Here is a 17,897-nt window from a genome sequence, read left to right on the forward strand (position 1 = left end):
CTCCCTTAAAATGAGACCAGTACCTCTGTTGTATTTGATATCCTGAATTTAATTAATGAGAGCATAGGGACATTACAGTTCTCCTGGATGGAATGCACATTCTTGTTCACTTATTATCACAAGATAGTAACAATCTGTTCTTATCAACAACTCCCCCCGAGCAAGGGTCTCAGGAAACAACCTTGTGTTGAAGAGCACCCCATAACTCTACATTTCCCCTCTCCTCACAGGGGACAGATGATCTCAAGTTTCCCATTTCTCTCCTGCTGCTAGATCCAGCTTGCTGTATCCAGCAGGACATGCTCTCCTTCTGCATTACCCTGTGCCCAACCTATACTTTACTCCCCACCTTGCTGTACCTGAATGCCATGTACAGTCTGACCCCACACTGCACACTGCAGCCCATCTCTATTTATCCCAACAGGAAATGAAGGTTTTATCCACACAACACAGGCAAGCCAGGTGTGGGATGTATTACAGCTTCTCTGGTAGAGGAACAGCTAGTCTGTTATTAGCCTGTAAGAAATGTGGATATATGATAATTAGATATAAATATATTTCCCCTTTGCAATCATTTTGATTGGTATTTCCCATGCTCCAAAGCCTCTTAATGCTTTGGCCCATCTTAACTCTTTTCCCGGCTTTCTTTCAGCAGTGCTGACATTGGTGAGGATAAATCTCTCTGTTAAAAATACTCATCTGGGAGCCTGGCAGTAAAATAAAAGACAGAGTCAGGCCACCGCTTTATATCACACTCCGACGTATTTGAATTTCTTTTCTTACAACTGAATTTTTATGCCAATGTTGAACATAAGCAAAACATTAATTTTTCTTCCCGATTTGTACCTGCCCACAGAAGAGGTTTGGAATGAGATCATCTTTAAGGTCCCTCCCAACCCAAACCTTTCTGTGATCTGATGGTGGTGGTGAAGCCAAGGATGTGCTTTCAGGGATGGACATGCAAAAGACACCACCCAGACAGCTCATCCTGCCAACATTACCAGCCCCTCTGAGCTCCTGCTGGAACATGGAAATGCTCCCAAGTTTTTAATTAAAAACTGTCACAGCTATAAAAAAATAATGCACGTCTTTAAATAGCAACATGAGAGCAACGAAGAGCAAGCTACCTGACCTCAACCTTCCTGGTCACTTCACGTTGCAAGACACAACTCTAATAAATTAATTAATTAGTTTCTTCATTGCCTACAAGGGTAAATGATGGAAGATTGGTGAGGCACTGAAAAAATAAGGGTCATGACATAACCTTTTTTTTTAATCTCGCAGCTAGCTGGCAGTGCCAACTTTTTCTGCATTTATTTAAATTTTGCTGTAGTTTAAATAATTTCTGCAGATATCCTGTTCCAGTCCTGTTCCAGATCACGACTCTGGTGATCGCTCCTTCACACAGAACCCTGATTATGCCTGGTTTTTTTTCCCGAAGTCTCACCTCTCAGCCCGAATTCCTTGCATCCAGGCTGGATTTCCCAGGGCGCAGCGCCACCGCCTGCCCACAGCCCTGCGCTCCCCGCATTCCATAAAGCTGGTTTTGCTCCAACAGCCGCTTTACTGACATGTTCTCAATTTCATTGCCTCATAACTATATCGTGAGGGATTCATGTATCACAGAATCGGAGTTCTGGAGTGGCTTGGGAGGGAAGGGACGTTAAAGATGATGTAGTTCCAACCCCCTGCCATGGGCAAGGAACCTTCCAGCTTGCTCAGGTTGATCACGGAGCTGCTGTTAAGGTTATTCATTCCATTACTGACAGTGTAAAAGTCGCTTTCCTATTTTCTTGCTGTGCCTAAGAGTGTTTAAAATCCGCAGATGGGGCTCTCCCAGCATCGATTCAGATGAACCTGAACGGACCGTGGGAACACCCTTTGTGAGAGGCAGCGGTTTGAAACGGCGGCGAGAGGCTCGCCTTACATGAGAATCTTTCCGTCACACGGTAAGGAGTGCACCGAGTCTCTGAGCCGCCTGGGCGGAGGGTTGGGTGGCGGAGGGCACGGCGGGCACCGCGCCCGCCCCTCAGCCCGGCCTGAGGCGGGGCCGCCATGGCGGGGCGGGGCCTCGCCCGCTTCCAACATGGCGGCCCCGCGCGGTTCGAAATGGCCTCCCGAGCGGGGCGGGGCCTCTGCCCGCTCCCAAAATGGCGGGGGCGGCGTCAGCGCGTCATGGCGGCGGGGCGGGACCAGCGGGTCACCGGCCGCGCCGCTGCCATGGCAACGGGCGGGGAGCGGGGGCGGGATGCAACCGGCGGGCATGGAACCGGCCGGCATGGAAGTGGCCGGGATGGGGAGAGCTGGGACAGAACCGACGGGGATGGGGATGGCGGCAATGGAACCGGCCGGGCTGGAACCGGCCGGGCTGGGGACGGAGGGGATAGAACCGGCGGGGACGGGAACAGCGGAGATGGGGATAGCGGGGATAGAACAGGCGGGGACGGGAACAGCGGGGATGGGGATAGTGGGGATAGAACCGGAGGGGATGGGGACGGCGGGAATGGAGCCGGCCGGAATGGTGCCGCCGGAGATGGAGCCGGCCCGCGAGGCGGAGGAGCCCCCGGGGTCCCCGGCCCTGCCCGCCGAGCCCGCGCAGGATGGCCCGCCAGCCGCGGTGCCCCCGGGGCAAGGGGCGCTGCCCGCCGCGCCCGGCCGGGAGCGGGATCAGGAGCGGGGCCGGCGCGGGGCCGACGCGCAGGGCTCGACCGGGCGGGCGGCGCGGGGCAGGGCCCGGCGGGCCTCGAGCCGCCGCAGCGGGGGCGAGAGCGCCAGGCGGGCCGGGGTCACGGTGGACAGCTCCAAGGCCAAGACCTCTCTGGAGGCCCTGAAAATCAGCCTGCGGCAGCTCCGCTGGAAGGAGGTAAGCGCCCGGCAGCGGGACCGGCTCTCGGGGAACTCGCGGGGCTCCGCGGGGCCGCGTCCCCATCCCTGCCCCTGCTCCGGCCTAGCGCCGGTCCTGCCGAGGCTCCCCTCCCGTGCCGTGGGTCTGCCCCGCAAAGCCTTTCGCCATTCTACTCCTCCTCCTCCTCCCGTGCCTCTCTGAGGGCTGCTGCTGCCGGGAGTCTCCCGGCTGTGCCACCCGACCCTGGGGCTATTTCTAACCAGATGTCGGGTCCGGAGCTGATTTGATTCGTGATTACGAGTGCCACGTCTAGTTATGCAAGCCAGAACAGGGGTAATCGGGTATTGCGCTTCCGAGCTTAAACTGATCACGGAAAGGACAAGAAAGAAACCTGCTCCCATGGGGAAACGTTTGACGTGTTGTGTAGATTTGCATTTCTTCTCTCCCACCCTTCCCTCAGGGCTTGGGTACGTGGGTCTGGTCCGGCAGAGCCGCTGCCTGATGCTGTGGCTGCCCTTGTTTGCAAGGCGTGTCAGAGAGCACGGTGTATGAACGCAGTGGTATTAAGCCAGCTGATAATGCACCCGTAACAGGCTTTAGACTGCTAATTTACTTTATGTAGAGCAGCTATAGCTATTTTTTTCTCCTGCTGCTCGAGTCATGTGTTTTCTCGTTGCTTTGTGCGGATTTCAGTGAGTGCCAGTATGTGCTGAACTGGAATCAGGACAATAGGGGAGCTGGCACGGAACTGATGCTTTGCAACTCCTTATTTAAATCCTGGAGAGATTTCTCAGATACATCTTACTATAGATGGTAAATTGTTCTCCAGCTGTAAAGATTTTCTTTCCCTAACAGCTTTATAAATAGCTTTATAGAAGTTTACATGGCTTCAGGAGCTTTGTGAGGAACTTGTGTAAGAAAAAGGGTAATTGTAATCTGTCTGGAAGAGCGAAGGTGGAGGGAAAAGGAGAATTAAACCTGAGGATGAACTGTTTCTCGCGTGCAGAACTAAGATGGAGCTGTGTGATCTTTGACCAGCAGCTACTCCACTTTACAAAGCTGCCTTTGGGATTGCCACTTACAAAATAATGATATTTTTGTGCACCTGATGCTTTTAAAACAAAATTTGTACAGACTTGGGGTAGTCAGTGTGTTCTGTGCAGTTTCTAACCTCAGAGTTAAATGCTACAAATTTATTTTCTGGAAGACTGAATGGCAATAAATGTTACCTGTGTTTGTTCATAATGTCCTGAATACCTAATCCCACAAAGACATGTGTGCTTTGTGTCAGGAGGAGTACTGCTTTCTCCTTCTCTGACTTCATAAAATTTTATTTCAAGATTTTTGTTACTTAAATCCAGTGGCAGAATTTCAAAACCTCTTTGCGCCAGCGCCCCAGTTCTCAACTCCTGCTTGTACAGCAAAATAGTAACAACATACCAGACTTGAAATTCAAACCTGCTACATTTACCTCTCTTAACCCTCAGTGCACCTGTGGCCTGTTTGTCAGCAGCCTTGCTCCATGTTTTATGCAATGACATGCAGAGCAGGGGCACTTCACACTTAATTTCTTTGGTTTTATGGTTAAATTTTATGTTCAGAGGGCCGGGAGCCATTCCAGAGAGGGTTTCTGGATCACTGATATCAGTTAGCCTCGCAGATTGTGCTGGGAGTGAGCCACACTTAGTGGTTAATTTTGTCTTTATAGTTTCCTGAGACTTGACTGTTTTGCATTTGTCTTGCACTTGATAGTCTTTCCTGCTAATTGACTTGTTTCACAAGCTCTTGTTCCTCTCATGAATCTCTGCACTGCATTAATCAGCTTTTTCCTTCCTGCTTTGCATCCCCCAACAGCAATTGCTGCTGCTTTTACTTCATCTCTCTTTGTTCCCTGTCTCCCTCAATATCCTCTCTCCTCCATCTCTTTCTTCAGTCAATATTTTTCATTTAGTTTGTTGCTTCCTCCTTTGGCCACTTTGTCTCTTAATAAAGAAGAGACCTAATATGGAATTTTGTGATGCTTGACTGCACCATCTCCGTGGCTGATAACTCATTCCCTGGAAACAAGTCACTGTCAAGTATTGCTGTATATCTTCAGCTTATAAATAGGCTAATAATATCTGGTCAGGATTTGAAGAGAAAAATACAATTGAGAAGAGAAATCCAAGGACAACTCTTTATTCGAGCTACATGTAATCCTGAAAGCTCTCCCTTTCAGACGTTTAGAGAAACAACAGTGAAATATTTGTTCAGACCCCTGTCAGGGATGGCCAGAGCCTTGGAGCTGGTTGCACTGTTACAGCAGGACCAGCAGAGGGAACACGGATGTTGCTTGTAGGATCCATGAAAATAATACAAAAAAAGGCCTGGAAGTAGTAGTGAAATGCATGCATTTTAAGTACTGATGTTTCAGGGACTGCTATTCTACTGTTACCCCCTGTATAATACTTCTCAAGAGATTGCACACTGTAGTAGATTTGATCCTTTTCCCTCTTTACTTCTCTTACATTTTCCTGTTCTTGCTTTTGTTTCGTTTCTGCTGTTTGCTGCTGGATGTGTTGGCTGGAATATTTTGTTGGGAGGAGACAGTATAATGTGCTCTTTCAAGTAGGCTCCTTTTCATCCATAACTTTTTCTGTCTAATGTATAGCATTCTAACAGTGTCATATATCCATTTTTTATTATTTTATTTTGTTTTAACTTGTACCTCCTGAAATCTCTGTCGTCTAATTTCCCTGCCTTGCTGGAAGAGCTTGGTTCCAGTCACAGTCTGTCCCTGCAATGTGCTCCATGATCATTTGTAGAAGTAAGACATAATGTACCATGTGATTACAGCATTGGCCACAGGGTAGTAGTTCATTAGTGAACTGACATATGGTAAATGCCATTATAAGACATAGAAAAAAAGGAAGAATACTCTGAACATTGGCAATACTGGTGAGCAGTTTATTCTGTGGCACTGATATGTGGGGAAGAGGTGAAGGAGTCCAAGACAGCAAATTGACCATTGAGATTCTGTTACAGAAGCAAAAGACAGGAAAAGAAATCCAACTTTTTTTTTCAGCTTTGGGAATTTTGAGTAAATTAAATGATCAAGTGTGACAGGCCTGTGTGGGTGGACCTTTTAAGAAGCACTGCAGAATTTCCACACGTGTGCCAATTCTGCCGCTACCCTGGACAATGTGATCCAGTGTATCAGATTCTTTAAATGAACGTGATATGCCAAATGAAATAATGGGCACAAATTGAGCTTGCATCCCGAGTTTATTCATCACTTAATGAATTATTTCTTCAGCAAGCTTTCAATTACCAGGAAAATGGAAGAAGCAGATGTCCCAGGCATCAAATATCCCAGTGTTGAGGATTTCATTTGTCTCGCTGTTCTGGAGCTGCACAGAGGTGTAGGGAGTGTTTCAGGTTTTATGCTGGAAAAGCTGACGAGTCATTTAACTTGTCATTAAACATGATGGAACAGACTGATGTGACCTGCGAGACAGTTTAAATTATTGACTTCTTATCCAAAGGTAGAAATGACCTGTCAGACAGATTTGACTATGATGGATTATTAATCGTGTCAAAGCTGTAGAAACAACTCTATTCTCTTTATGGTTCCTTTTTTATTTTTTTCTGACAAATGTTGCCCAAATCTGAATCAAAAAGATTTACAAGATTTTAAAAAAGGATGGCTCCAGCCACATTTACAACCTCCATCCCACTGTGGCTGGTACCACCTTGGCACTGATAGTGCAGATCTGAGGCTATTCCACCTGACCCAAGGCAGCTGAAGGTACAAGGTTTTATGTCCATCTTTCTTTTTAGCCGCTGCCCTGCACCAGGAGCTGGGAATGTGGTGCAAAGGCCTCTCCCACCACAGTAAGATTAATTTATATCTGCCTGGCACTGCCAGAGGCGCCAGATAATCAAACTTGTTGGCTCCTCTCCAAACACCACTCTTACATAAAGTGTACTGCAGAGGTTACAGAATCCTCCCCAGCTCATTCAGGAGCTGAGTTTGATCCCATTGTTGGATAAGTCCAGATAATCTTGATTTCTCAGGAGCAGGGCCCTTGCTGTGCTATCCCAAATTTCCAACAAGGGGGTGCAGTGCTTCCATCTTCCTGTCCAGAGCTGCTCACTCCTCATCTGCTGTGAAATTATTTCGGTGCAGTGTTTGTAGGGAGCTTTGATATCCCCTGTAGATGAAAGGTGTTATATAAATGCAAATTTTGTTCCTTTCATTTCAATTTCATTTAATAAATAAATAAATTGCTCAGGTTTTAGTGGGAAGGGCACTCTGAGACTGAATGCTGCATCTGTATTCTGGATATACCTGTGGAGAGAGGTTAAGGCCACTGATTGTCTTTCAGAGCCCAACAGAATTAATTTTCACTTGTACAAAAACAGATTTTGCAGGCTGAATAATAATGAAATAAGTGCAGAATCCACTGGCTCTTGTTAAATTGGGTTTCTCATCCCTGCAAGTAAGGAAACAGAAAGGATGCATTGCTCAATTAGCATTTTAAATTAATTTTTCAAGGCTATTTACTGAGGAAACTGAAATTTTAATTAAAGTAGCAAATAAAGTAATGCACTCAAAAGGTTTATGCAATTCTTTTTTCTGTCATACTCAAAGAAAAATAATCCACTGCTTAAAGAAATGTTTTAAAACAAGAAAAATTACATTTCAAGTAAAGAATAAGAAATATTCTTATATTATAATATAAGAATATTTCTTATATATACTGGGGTTCTTTCAATACATAAATGGTACTGGGTGATGAGGGTGATAGGTATTTAATGCAAATGTGTCCTAACATGCTAAATATAGCAGATTTATTTGAAAAAGGTGTAGCCTAGTAATAGAAGCTCTTCCTGTGAATGTATTCCACATGGTAGTTAAATGGCATCTTCATGGAGCTGCAGATGAAATGGTTTTTTTGGCTTGATAAATGGGGCCCTGTCGAAGAGAATAAGTGAGAAAAAGAAGAGCACCTTCTTTACACAAAACTAATTAGGTTTTTTATAAACCACTTTACTACTATTAGAAACTTGCTCTCAGTAATTGCCAGTGCTGCTTCTGAGCTCTTCAGAGTGCTTAAAAAAAGGGTGATCTTTTTGATAATAGAAAACAAACTACAGTTTTCCAATTTACGGTGAAATCTTGTGTGAATGGGAAAAGAACCTGGAACACTTAATATTGTTGAAATAATTGCCTTAGTTCTTAATAGTGGGAATACATATGCTCAACAAATGATTAATTGAATTGCAGGCTTTTATTTAAATTACAGGCTATTAGTACCAGAAAGGAATTAATACTGTAGAAATTAATACTTATAACTGGATATATATAAATGAATAATACAGTCATTGCACTTAAATATCTTGCTTTGAGTGTCCACTTTGCATTTATAACTTGTCTGTGGCTGATCAGAAGCTCAGGGCTTCTCAGTACAGCCCACACCTCAGTCATTTGGGCTTGGTTTCTAAAAACCTCTCTTGGTTTGTTCGCTTTAAAGTCTTGGGCTGATCCAAATATTCTCAGTTTTGCAACCAAAATACAGAGCTTGTTTTCTTTTGACAGTCAGAAGACTGTTTTTGAATGGTTTATGCTTAAGATGAGTGTTTAAAAAAGACAGGAATGAACAGGTATTCCCAGACTGCTCAAAACTTGTTGCCTCTCTTTTGCAGTTTCCATTAGGCCGCCGCTTGCCGTGTGACATCTATTGGCACGGGGTATCATTTCACGATAATAACATTTTCTCAGGGCAAGTCAACAAGTTTCCAGGTACTTCACTTCTCTTTCTAGTTTAAACAAAATGCTTTAAGAATGCTTTATTTGACCTAGTTCTGTGTTTCACTGGTTTTTAATGTGAATTATCTGCCTAATCAGCTGATAGTATTTTTGGCATATTACTGGGTTTAGTGGGTGATTTCTGCTGAGGGGGTAAGGATATCAGAGTGGGTGTCTTGAACAATTTCTGAACTGAAATTTGTTTTGGAGAGAAAGTGGTTTTGATGAGAAGAATACTTCATACACGTGAAGTTAGGAAAAAGAGGAGTGGTAGGCTGTAATTTAAGTGAAGGATGCAATTACTGTCTGTTATCTGGCACTGATAACAGTGCTGTATCTTTGGATTTGTTTTTGATTCAAAGTGGAAAGAATCTGTTTTGTTTCGTACTCTGACTTATCTCAGGGAGAAGATTGAAGCAGAATTCCTTAAATGGATTTTTTAATATTGAAGAGTTCATGTCAGTCCTCATCTTATGATGACTCTTCTACTTTTTTAAGCTCCTTTTTTCTCATTTAATCCCTGTTGAGATCTCTCTAAATAAGAGCTAAGAGCTTAGGTATTGACTTATATAAGCCCTTTACTTCAGATTTATGGCTGCTGTTAGTGTGCTGTGAGCATAAGAACCTCAGATATCGAACTCCAGCCTTTATTTACCCTGGCTTTCTCCTGCCTGAGGGAAGTTCCCACTTAGGTGTAGGGTGGTATTGTTTTCTGGTGGTTTGAATCAGTGTTAGATGAATATTACCTGTCTGTATTTTGGCTTCTACTTGGTGAACAAGTGGCTGCACAGGAAGCAAACCAGAGCCCTTCAGAGCTAGACCTGATTTCCAGGAATGTCGTGCTAATTTGATGCAGGGTTTTACTAGAAACTTTGCCATAGAAATAGCTTTTTAGTCATGTTCCAAATGGACATAAGACTTCAGCAAATGTTTGTTTGGCTGTTCACAAAATAACCTGTTCTTTGTGATGCAGATACTTAAATAACTGCAAAGTAAACACAAAGTGGTTGATTACATTTAAGTTACATTTGTACCTATTCCTGGAATGATAGGTTAGAAAAATAATTTTGGATTATGGCAAAAGCACTAGTTAATATTTGACTAAAGCTTTCTGTCTCTTATTCTGAGCTGTATTTTTGAGAATGATTTTTTTTCTAGTATTATACAGAAACACATACAATAGGAAATAGGCTGGGGAATACCACAATTATTGTGTCAGATTTTAAATCTCAAAAGATGTTCAGCTTTATTGACAGCAATGACCAGAGTGCCTTCCCAGCAGGGTGAGCAATGATACTCTGAAATGATACGTTTACTGTTAGGATGAGACTTCAGAGTGGGGTTTCTGTCACTTTGTTCTCTTCCCAGGCATGACGGAGACCGTACGGAAGATTACCCTGAGTCGGGCCATGAGAACAATGCAAAGTCTGTTTCCTGTGGAATACGATTTCTACCCTCAATCCTGGATTCTGCCAGAAGAACTTTCCCTCTTTGTGGAAGAGGTACACAGTTTTCACTCTCAGAATACTACAGTGATCCATGACATCTTTTCCAGTTTGCCTGGGATCAGTCATGGTCTGGATGTCTGGATGTTAGCTTTGTTTGTTACATTCTGGAATAAGCTTCAAAACAACTCCGCTTCTCTGCTGTGCCAGGAGAGGTGGCTGAAAATTGAACCTGATAGAACCATAAGCCCTTTCCCTGCATGTTCTGCTGGCCTGAGAAGGTTCCAGTACACTGTGGCGAGTGTGGTGCTTCACCAGGTTCATTGTCACTGAAATCTTTTCAGTCCGCTTGGCCCGAAGAGCATTTTGTTCTGTGCATTGTTAAATACACTCACATCATCTCATGTCAAACTGTTGTTTTGTTTAATACTCAGAATGTAATAAAATGCCATTCTTTTTCTGCTTTTTTGAAAAAGGGTGATGCTGTGTGTTGGTGCTTGGTTTTGTTATTACAAATATTTTAAAATATAATATATGTTTGTTTAACCCTGTCTGACTCGTCCAGCATGTTCCTGCATCCTACAGTATGCTCTGCTTGGAAAAGTGAGAGCAGAAAGGTCTGGGCTTTAACAGAGTTCTGTACTGGGTGCAACTTTTTAGATAATTACCATATCTATAATCCAGCTGAATTCATTAACATATTTTAATAGATACTCTTCAAGTGGGCTGGGTCACTGCCATGGCACTGCTGCAAGACCAGTCTGTAAAAGGAGTGTAAATCATCCAAGCAGTTTAGCAAGGACAGGTAGATCAGTGCACATGGGCTGGAGGCAGACTGTGAGGAGGGTGCAGTGGGTGGTGGGGATGAGCCTTTTGGGAGCAGAAGGCAGCGCTGGGCCAGGCTGAGCTGCCGGCGGCCCGCTCAGCCAGCCCCGTGCGCCGGCACCAGGTGGCACTGCGAGTTAACGCTGCTCTGCTTCCACTCCCTGCATTCAAACGCTGCCGTTTGTGTTCCAAGAGGAACAGATGTCCAGTAACACACTCCTAGGAGTTTCCTTTGCATATGTTCTTCCATCTGTGTTGGAGAAAAGCATAGTTCTTGTTATCAAACATTATATTTTATGTTGTAAGAGTTTATGTTCTACTTAACACAAGTTCGGAGTGTAACCCCTCCAGAACAAGAAAAAATACAACCCAAAACATTCCAAATCTCCTGTGAACCATAAAAGGTTCAGAGCACTTTTCACTTGCAGTTTGGTGAGTTCTCAGCAGGAGTTCTCCAGTCTTTTCTGTTGTTTATTTGTTCATATGTGGTTTTGTTTGCTTTGCAGCCCTAGTGCTGCCAAAACCATCAGCTCTCCGAGTCTGCATTTCAGCTTGTTCACAACAGACAAGTGGGGATCAGCTTCAGTGGTGCCTGCATGTCAGACATGTCCCTGGAGGAACTGGGACACGCTGGAATATGTTAGTTATCAAAAGTCACAAACTTTCAGTGCAGGTGTAGGTTAGACACGAGAAGATGGTTTGGTGCTGTTCGTAGTGTAGGATTTTGTTGCAAAGGTCTGGATGGGAAATGAGCACCTGTGAGATTTTGCCTGTAATAGAAATGATTATTGAAAGAAGAAACTCCTTGAGAATTTAAATCTTGCTGCTTCCCCCATTTGCACTACAACATTTCAAAACAATTTCTCAAATATCTTTATTGTGCCTCATTTCTGTAGTCATGATAGTAAACGTTTTCATACATACGTATCAGTAATGAAATCAAATGCTGTCAGCTTTCCCCTATACCTAGATTCAGGTAGAAAACACTACAGGTAATCTAATATTAATTTTCTGTGCTTTGAAAGCCAGTAATTGAGAAAACTGCACTGGAGTTGTGTTGGATGAGCTTCATACTGGAAATATCAACAAAAAGGTAGTTCCCTTAATTTCATTTATATTGAAATGAGATGCTGATGGGTGTTTTCATCAAGGGCTTAAAAGTTCATTTTACTAAGTAAATATATATTTAGCTATTTCCAGTATTCACCAATTTTTTACTTTCTAAAACATTTTGTACTAACATGTCACTGTACCAGAAGATGAATTACAGATAAGCAAATCTCTCAGGTGCTGCAGTCATCACTTCTTCACTAGCAGGGAAGAATATGTTGGAATGTGTGTGCTGAGGACATTTCCAACATGAAATTCCAATTTCTGAAGAATAACTAGCTTGGGATTCAAACCAGGACCTTGATTGTTCTCATACTTCCTTCTTTGTGTTGTCTGTGAGGATGATGAATAGGCCAGTATGATTAATTTTTAATAAGAATCTAATTTGGATGGTCTAATTTCCAGCACAGCATATTTTTGGTGGTTTAATCAGGTTTTCAGCTTTTGGAGACCTCTTAGGCATAGGCATGAATATTCTAGTCTTTGTGCTGTCAGATCTTATAGCCCATTATTTGCATTTTTTCCAGAACACCATATTCATTCAGCCTGTGTTTCCTCATGAAAGCCAAACCTGCAGATTTTCACCAAGCTCTCCTCTTGCTGTTAACTATGCATGGTCAACATGCTTTTTAAAGATAATTTCTTTCTGTCAAGCAAAGGACACAGAAATATCTCATTTCATATAAAGTCATTTTCCTACATGACTGAATTTTCTAAGTCTGGACAAGCCTCCTCATAATGAGAATTTGAAAGAATATAGTTGAGGGGATTGTGGAGAATTGGAAGGCGACTCTTGGGAATTTCCTTGAAGATCAAGAAACTGTCTGTTTTCTTCAAGACAGTAAATCTGCTAAAAAACAGACTGACTCTGGATTACTATTCCCCCTTTCCCCACCAGCCTATCTTCATCTGCCATGTGTAGGTTTTGATGGACTAAAAAGCCTGAATAATATCCAGGCCTTTTAATCCGTTAAAAAAAAAGGAATAGAAAATGGTGAAAAAAATTATTTGCTTTTCATTTTAAGAGGAGATCTCAGAGGCCAGTGATTGTTACAATTTTTAAAGGCAGGTTCTTTTGCATCTTCAGCAATAGTCCCTAAAAAGCATCATCTCTTTTGGAAAGGTGCTGCTGGAGCAGAGCAGACGTAGCCTGAGGGGTGAACAGCAGACATGGGACTGGGAGGCAGATTCTTCCACCTGGTGTCACAGCGGTTCTTTACTACTTTCTGCCCCAGGAGGGCATTATTGGCACTTTGTATGTTCAACAGGAGTCACAGCAGGGTGTGTTTGGTCATGGAGGGTTAAGATTAACCAGGTGTCTCTCTGTGGTGCTGACTTTAACAACGGTGAACCAGAGAACTCCTCTGCTCTGCAGGGTAATGTCACATCAGGGGAAGATTATTCTATAGTGGTAAAAAGACTAGGACATAAATCCTGCTTTCCTTCTTTGCCCATCTAGGCCTGCTGATCTACTTGGACCTATTTATCCACATGCCATTTATGTAAGCCTGACCTCCACTGAGGCGTTTTATCCCTCAAAGTGACCTATTTTGAAGAAGGATCTTTCACTGAGTCAGTGTGACACCTGTCCGTGAGAAAAATCCTAGTCTGGATAATGGATCTTGAATTTCTGCTGCAGCTGGTAGGAAGGCTTTTAGCAGGGTGACTCTCAATGAAATAAATAACTGGGTAGGGTGGAGCCAGAAGCCCTTGAGGCCTTGGGAATCTCACTGCTAACACAGCTGGGCCTCTCCTGGGGGTCAGCAGCCTGATGTCACAGCAGAGGTTGCCGCTTTAAAATTACAATGATCTGACCATGCTCAGTCTTTTCCTGTGGGCTGATTTTTTCCTCTTTCATTCTGCAGTGCCAGTGCTGATGGTGGCAACTGATTTGTTCTTTCTTTGTTAGCTTGTGTTCCTCAGGCTTCTAAAAGTCAATCTGCAGTTGTTGCTGGCGAGCCGCAGGGTAAAACCAGATCTCCGACTCGGCTCAGCACGTGCCTGGCTGAAGGGAGAGGGAGAGCAGCTGCAGGGCTGGTGCCCTAAAATGTGGGAATGCAAGAAAGGAGCGGTCAGTGCTGAGACATCCCTCTGGTTTGGAAGGAAGAGGTTTTGAGTGCTTTATTGTCCTGAATCCCATGAGTACCTGATAAACCTGCTAGCCTGCATCCTGCATTTCTTTAGCTGCTTTCTTTGTTAGGGCTCCCCTTTCTTTCTCAATTTCATTTCTGATTGAGGCATCCCCATCTCTGCAGTTCTGACTTTTGCTGTACAAGTAATAAATAAACTAGAATTTATTTAGGCAGTGGGGAATATGCATGTAACATGAAAGCTCTGATATTCAGCAGATGTATCAGTGACATAGTTAATTATACCTGTACATGGTTCAGCATTCCCCAGGTTTATTAACACTGGGGATCTGATGGTGAAAAATTTTCAGTGGTGGAAAAAGGTATTGTTAGTGGCCAATTTTTACTTCAGTTTTCCTTCTTCTGGTAGTATTTGCATTCATACCTCAATAAATAAGGCACCTTTCCTTAAGTTAATGATTGTCTTTGTCAGTAGTTGTTCAAAATGCAGCACGAAAGTTTAACTTTGCAGTTTCATGTACATTAGTGACTACTAGAATGGATCTCATGAGATATACCACATTTCCTTCTGTAAATTGGAACAGAACATTAAAAAGAAGTTCCTGAAATGATTTATACAACGGCTTGCTAAATAAAATGACCTTTTGTCTGTACTAGTAATTCCCTACTTGTGCTTTTTTGTTTCTCCTTGTGCTTAGTGTGTCAGCACTGTTTATCTTCTGCCTTTTTTGCATGGTGTTTACTACTCTGGTGATGTGATCATGCTATTTTTATTTATTTTTGTTTGCTGGCTTTCACAGTATCAACCCTTCTTCCCCTCCCCAGTTAATGCCTTTCACTGTAATGCTTTTCCTTCTAGGTTCGTATGATGAAAGACAATGATCCATCCTGGAAGCCTACTTTTATTGTAAAGCCTGATGGAGGCTGCCAGGGGGATGGAATCTACCTCATCAAAGACCCAGGTGACATCAGGCTGATGGGGAGCATCCAGAGCCGGCCAGCTGTGGTCCAGGAATACATTTGCAAACCATTGCTCATGGACAAACTGAAATTTGATATTCGTCTCTATGTCCTGCTGAAATCCTTAGAACCCTTAGAGATTTATATAGCCAAAGATGGACTTTCTAGATTTTGTACAGAGCCCTATCAAGAACCCACTCTCAAAAATTTGCACCAGGTTTTTATGCACTTAACCAACTATTCACTAAATATCCATAGCGGGAATTTCATCCATTCTGACAGTGTAAACACTGGCAGCAAGAGGACTTTTTCAAGCATTCTGTGCAGACTGTCTTCCAGAGGAGCTGATGTCAAAAAGCTCTGGTCAGATATAATTTCATTGGTGATTAGAACAGTTATTGCACTGACACCAGAACTGAAAGTTTACTATCAGTCTGACATACCAGCAGGAAAACCTGGGCCAACTTGTTTCCAGGTAAGTTGGAATTTCTGCCAGGAATGCAGTTACTTCTATGCATAGATTAATTTTCTTTAATGTGTTTTATGCCTTTTCCAAAGGGCTTCTCTAGTTATGGTGGTGCTCACTGGTGGGAGCTGAGAGCTCAGAGCTCCTCACCCAAGTCAAACCTCAGTCTCCTGACCTATGTTACTGCCAGCCCTAAGGAAATACAGAGAATTTTCAATGGATGTAGTTTGTTAGCAACAGTATTCACTCCAGATTCCATCTTCTGCATGTTAGAAGTGAAGCTTTGCAGGTTCCTAACACAGTTTTGGTCCTGGCAATTTTAAGATCCTCTCGTCACGGGTGCCAAGATTCCATATTGGCAGATGCAGATATTTAGGGATGGGGATGGTGTGAAAGGAGCCATTAGTATGGGAGACAAGTGGCTTCTGGAGTTATTCAGCACTATGTGGAGTTTCTCAGTTATTTCTTTTCTGCCCCTCAAATGTTTCTTCCTCCTTTGTGTTGCCATATGGACAAACAGTGCATTCTGTAGAACACTGTGAGTAGAACTGAAGTAACATATTGCTTGTTATGCACAGATTTTAGGGTTTGACATTCTCCTAAAGAAAAACTTGAAGCCCATGTTACTGGAAGTAAATGCAAACCCCAGCATGAGAATAGAACATGAGCAAGAGGTAAGAGTTCTCAATGTGATGTTGGAATGAAATTGCTTAGGTTGGGTTTTCTGGGCTTTTTTCCTTGTTTGAAAGATGAAAGCTGTCTGCTAATATGAAACCTCCAAGGTTCTCTGTAATTTTCTGCTTTGAAATCATTGCTAATCTTATATGTAGGAAATATGACTTATTGGAATTGTGAAAGCTCTCCATCATCTTTGTCATAAATGCATTTATTCATCATCTCCTGCAGTCGTTAATTGTGTTTAGGGGATTGTTAATAATCTTTTTCATGTTTGTATACGTAATATAAATGGTAACATCGGCAGCAATCTTTTTTTAAATATTTCAGTTTACTAGAGAAATTTGCCACATTTTGTTGTAACATCATACTGAAAATGCAAAGGTATTTGTGCATCTTTGAAGCAGTATTTTTGTAATCCATCATCGTGTATTTAAAATATAGATGAAGTGCATGAAGTTTGATCAAATGTGGAATAAACCACCCTTAGTTCTGTAGTGAATAACTGTATCCCTCTGTGATGGAAAGCTTTCTCCTGGAGTATTTGAAAACGTCCCAAGCCCTGTTGATGAAGAAGTGAAAGTTGCTGTCATCAGAGACACTCTGAGGCTGGTGGACCCTCAGAAAAAGAAGAGGAAAGATACCCAGTAAGTGTGTGTTGATTTTCCTTGGTTTTGCATCAGTGTCTTGCATTAAGTAGAAAAGTGAAGTACTGCTTTATCCTGAGAAGGTCCACAAGCTGATAGTAAATCAGGATATACCAGTTCCTCTGGAATATCTTATTCTGAACTGGTGCAAACAGTTCAGTAACTCAGATTTATTTATTTGTGCTTCTACTTGAGGCCTCCTTTTTTTATCCAAAACAGTCATGAAACATAAATTTGTGTATTAATTTGCTTGCAAGTCTCAAATTACTCTGAATGAATATTGTATTTAAAAATTGCTTCCTTAATCTGTGATAATAAACAGAGTTAAATTTATGATCTAGGAACGAGAGGAGCTGCCTGAAGCAGCTTGCACAGGAATGCCTGTGGTGGGATCAGGCTGAGAGCAATCATATCTTCTTTTTTGATGAAACACTTTATTTTAAGCAGTTCCTTGAAGACATGAAAGGGTGATTTTTTTTCTTTTTTATTTTTTCCCTAGAAATTCTTGCTCATAGGTCTGCCTCCATGCTAGAATACCCATTTTGTTCTTCTCTGGGCACTCAGTGGTAACCTGAAATGTTACTCACATTCCATAATGATTTCAAGTGCAAATTTGCTGTCCTTTTGTAGACAGAGGCCCATGAACAAGACATGACTGATAATACTAACAAGTTCTGTATTATTGTAATATTATTATCAGATCAAACGCTTCCTTCAAAGGCAGTGCCACACACAGAGGTTGCTGTGGTCAGTGTACAAAACGTTTTGCAAAGCAATTTAAACTCTGTGTTGCCTGTACTTAACCTCTACCCTTAAAGATTACTTCAGTGCTTGGAGCTGAAAAAGATAATTTTTTAACCTGTAATTATGTAACTAGTCATGTCGGTTTTTTCTGCTGAAGTTATGTCAGGCATTCATTAACTACATATTAGATATGGAAAAAAGGCAAATGATAATTACAAATAAATTGCTAGAGGATGCCAGTGTGTGTGGAAGGCTCATTCAACTGAGGATTCTTCTCTGATACATTTTGAGTGCTAAAT

The 17,897-nt window shown here is 42.6% G+C and overlaps 1 protein-coding gene across 3 annotated transcripts in view; it reads left to right on the forward strand.

The window, feature by feature from the left end:
* Window positions 1-2,254: 2,254 nt before the first annotated feature.
* Window positions 2,255-17,897, forward strand: part of TTLL11 (tubulin tyrosine ligase like 11) — a 43,278-nt gene continuing 27,635 nt past the window's right edge. For 2 of the 3 annotated variants that reach the window (XR_007207799.1, XM_048325133.1), the window contains exons 1-6: window positions 2,256-2,863; window positions 8,534-8,630; window positions 10,005-10,138; window positions 14,966-15,541; window positions 16,111-16,206; window positions 16,736-16,854. Coding sequence is in view for 2 of the 3 variants with exons in the window: in XM_048325133.1 (XP_048181090.1) it covers window positions 2,264-2,863; window positions 8,534-8,630; window positions 10,005-10,138; window positions 14,966-15,541; window positions 16,111-16,206; window positions 16,736-16,854 (1,622 nt within the window). In the remaining variant the exon portion in view is untranslated. Of the gene's footprint in view, window positions 2,864-8,533; window positions 8,631-10,004; window positions 10,139-14,965; window positions 15,542-16,110; window positions 16,207-16,735; window positions 16,855-17,897 lie in introns of all 3 variants that reach the window. The other variant, XM_048325135.1, reaches the window with a different exon arrangement.

Source organism: Corvus hawaiiensis, chromosome 21, assembly GCF_020740725.1.
Source record: "Corvus hawaiiensis isolate bCorHaw1 chromosome 21, bCorHaw1.pri.cur, whole genome shotgun sequence".
Taxonomy (NCBI): Eukaryota; Metazoa; Chordata; class Aves; order Passeriformes; family Corvidae; genus Corvus; species Corvus hawaiiensis.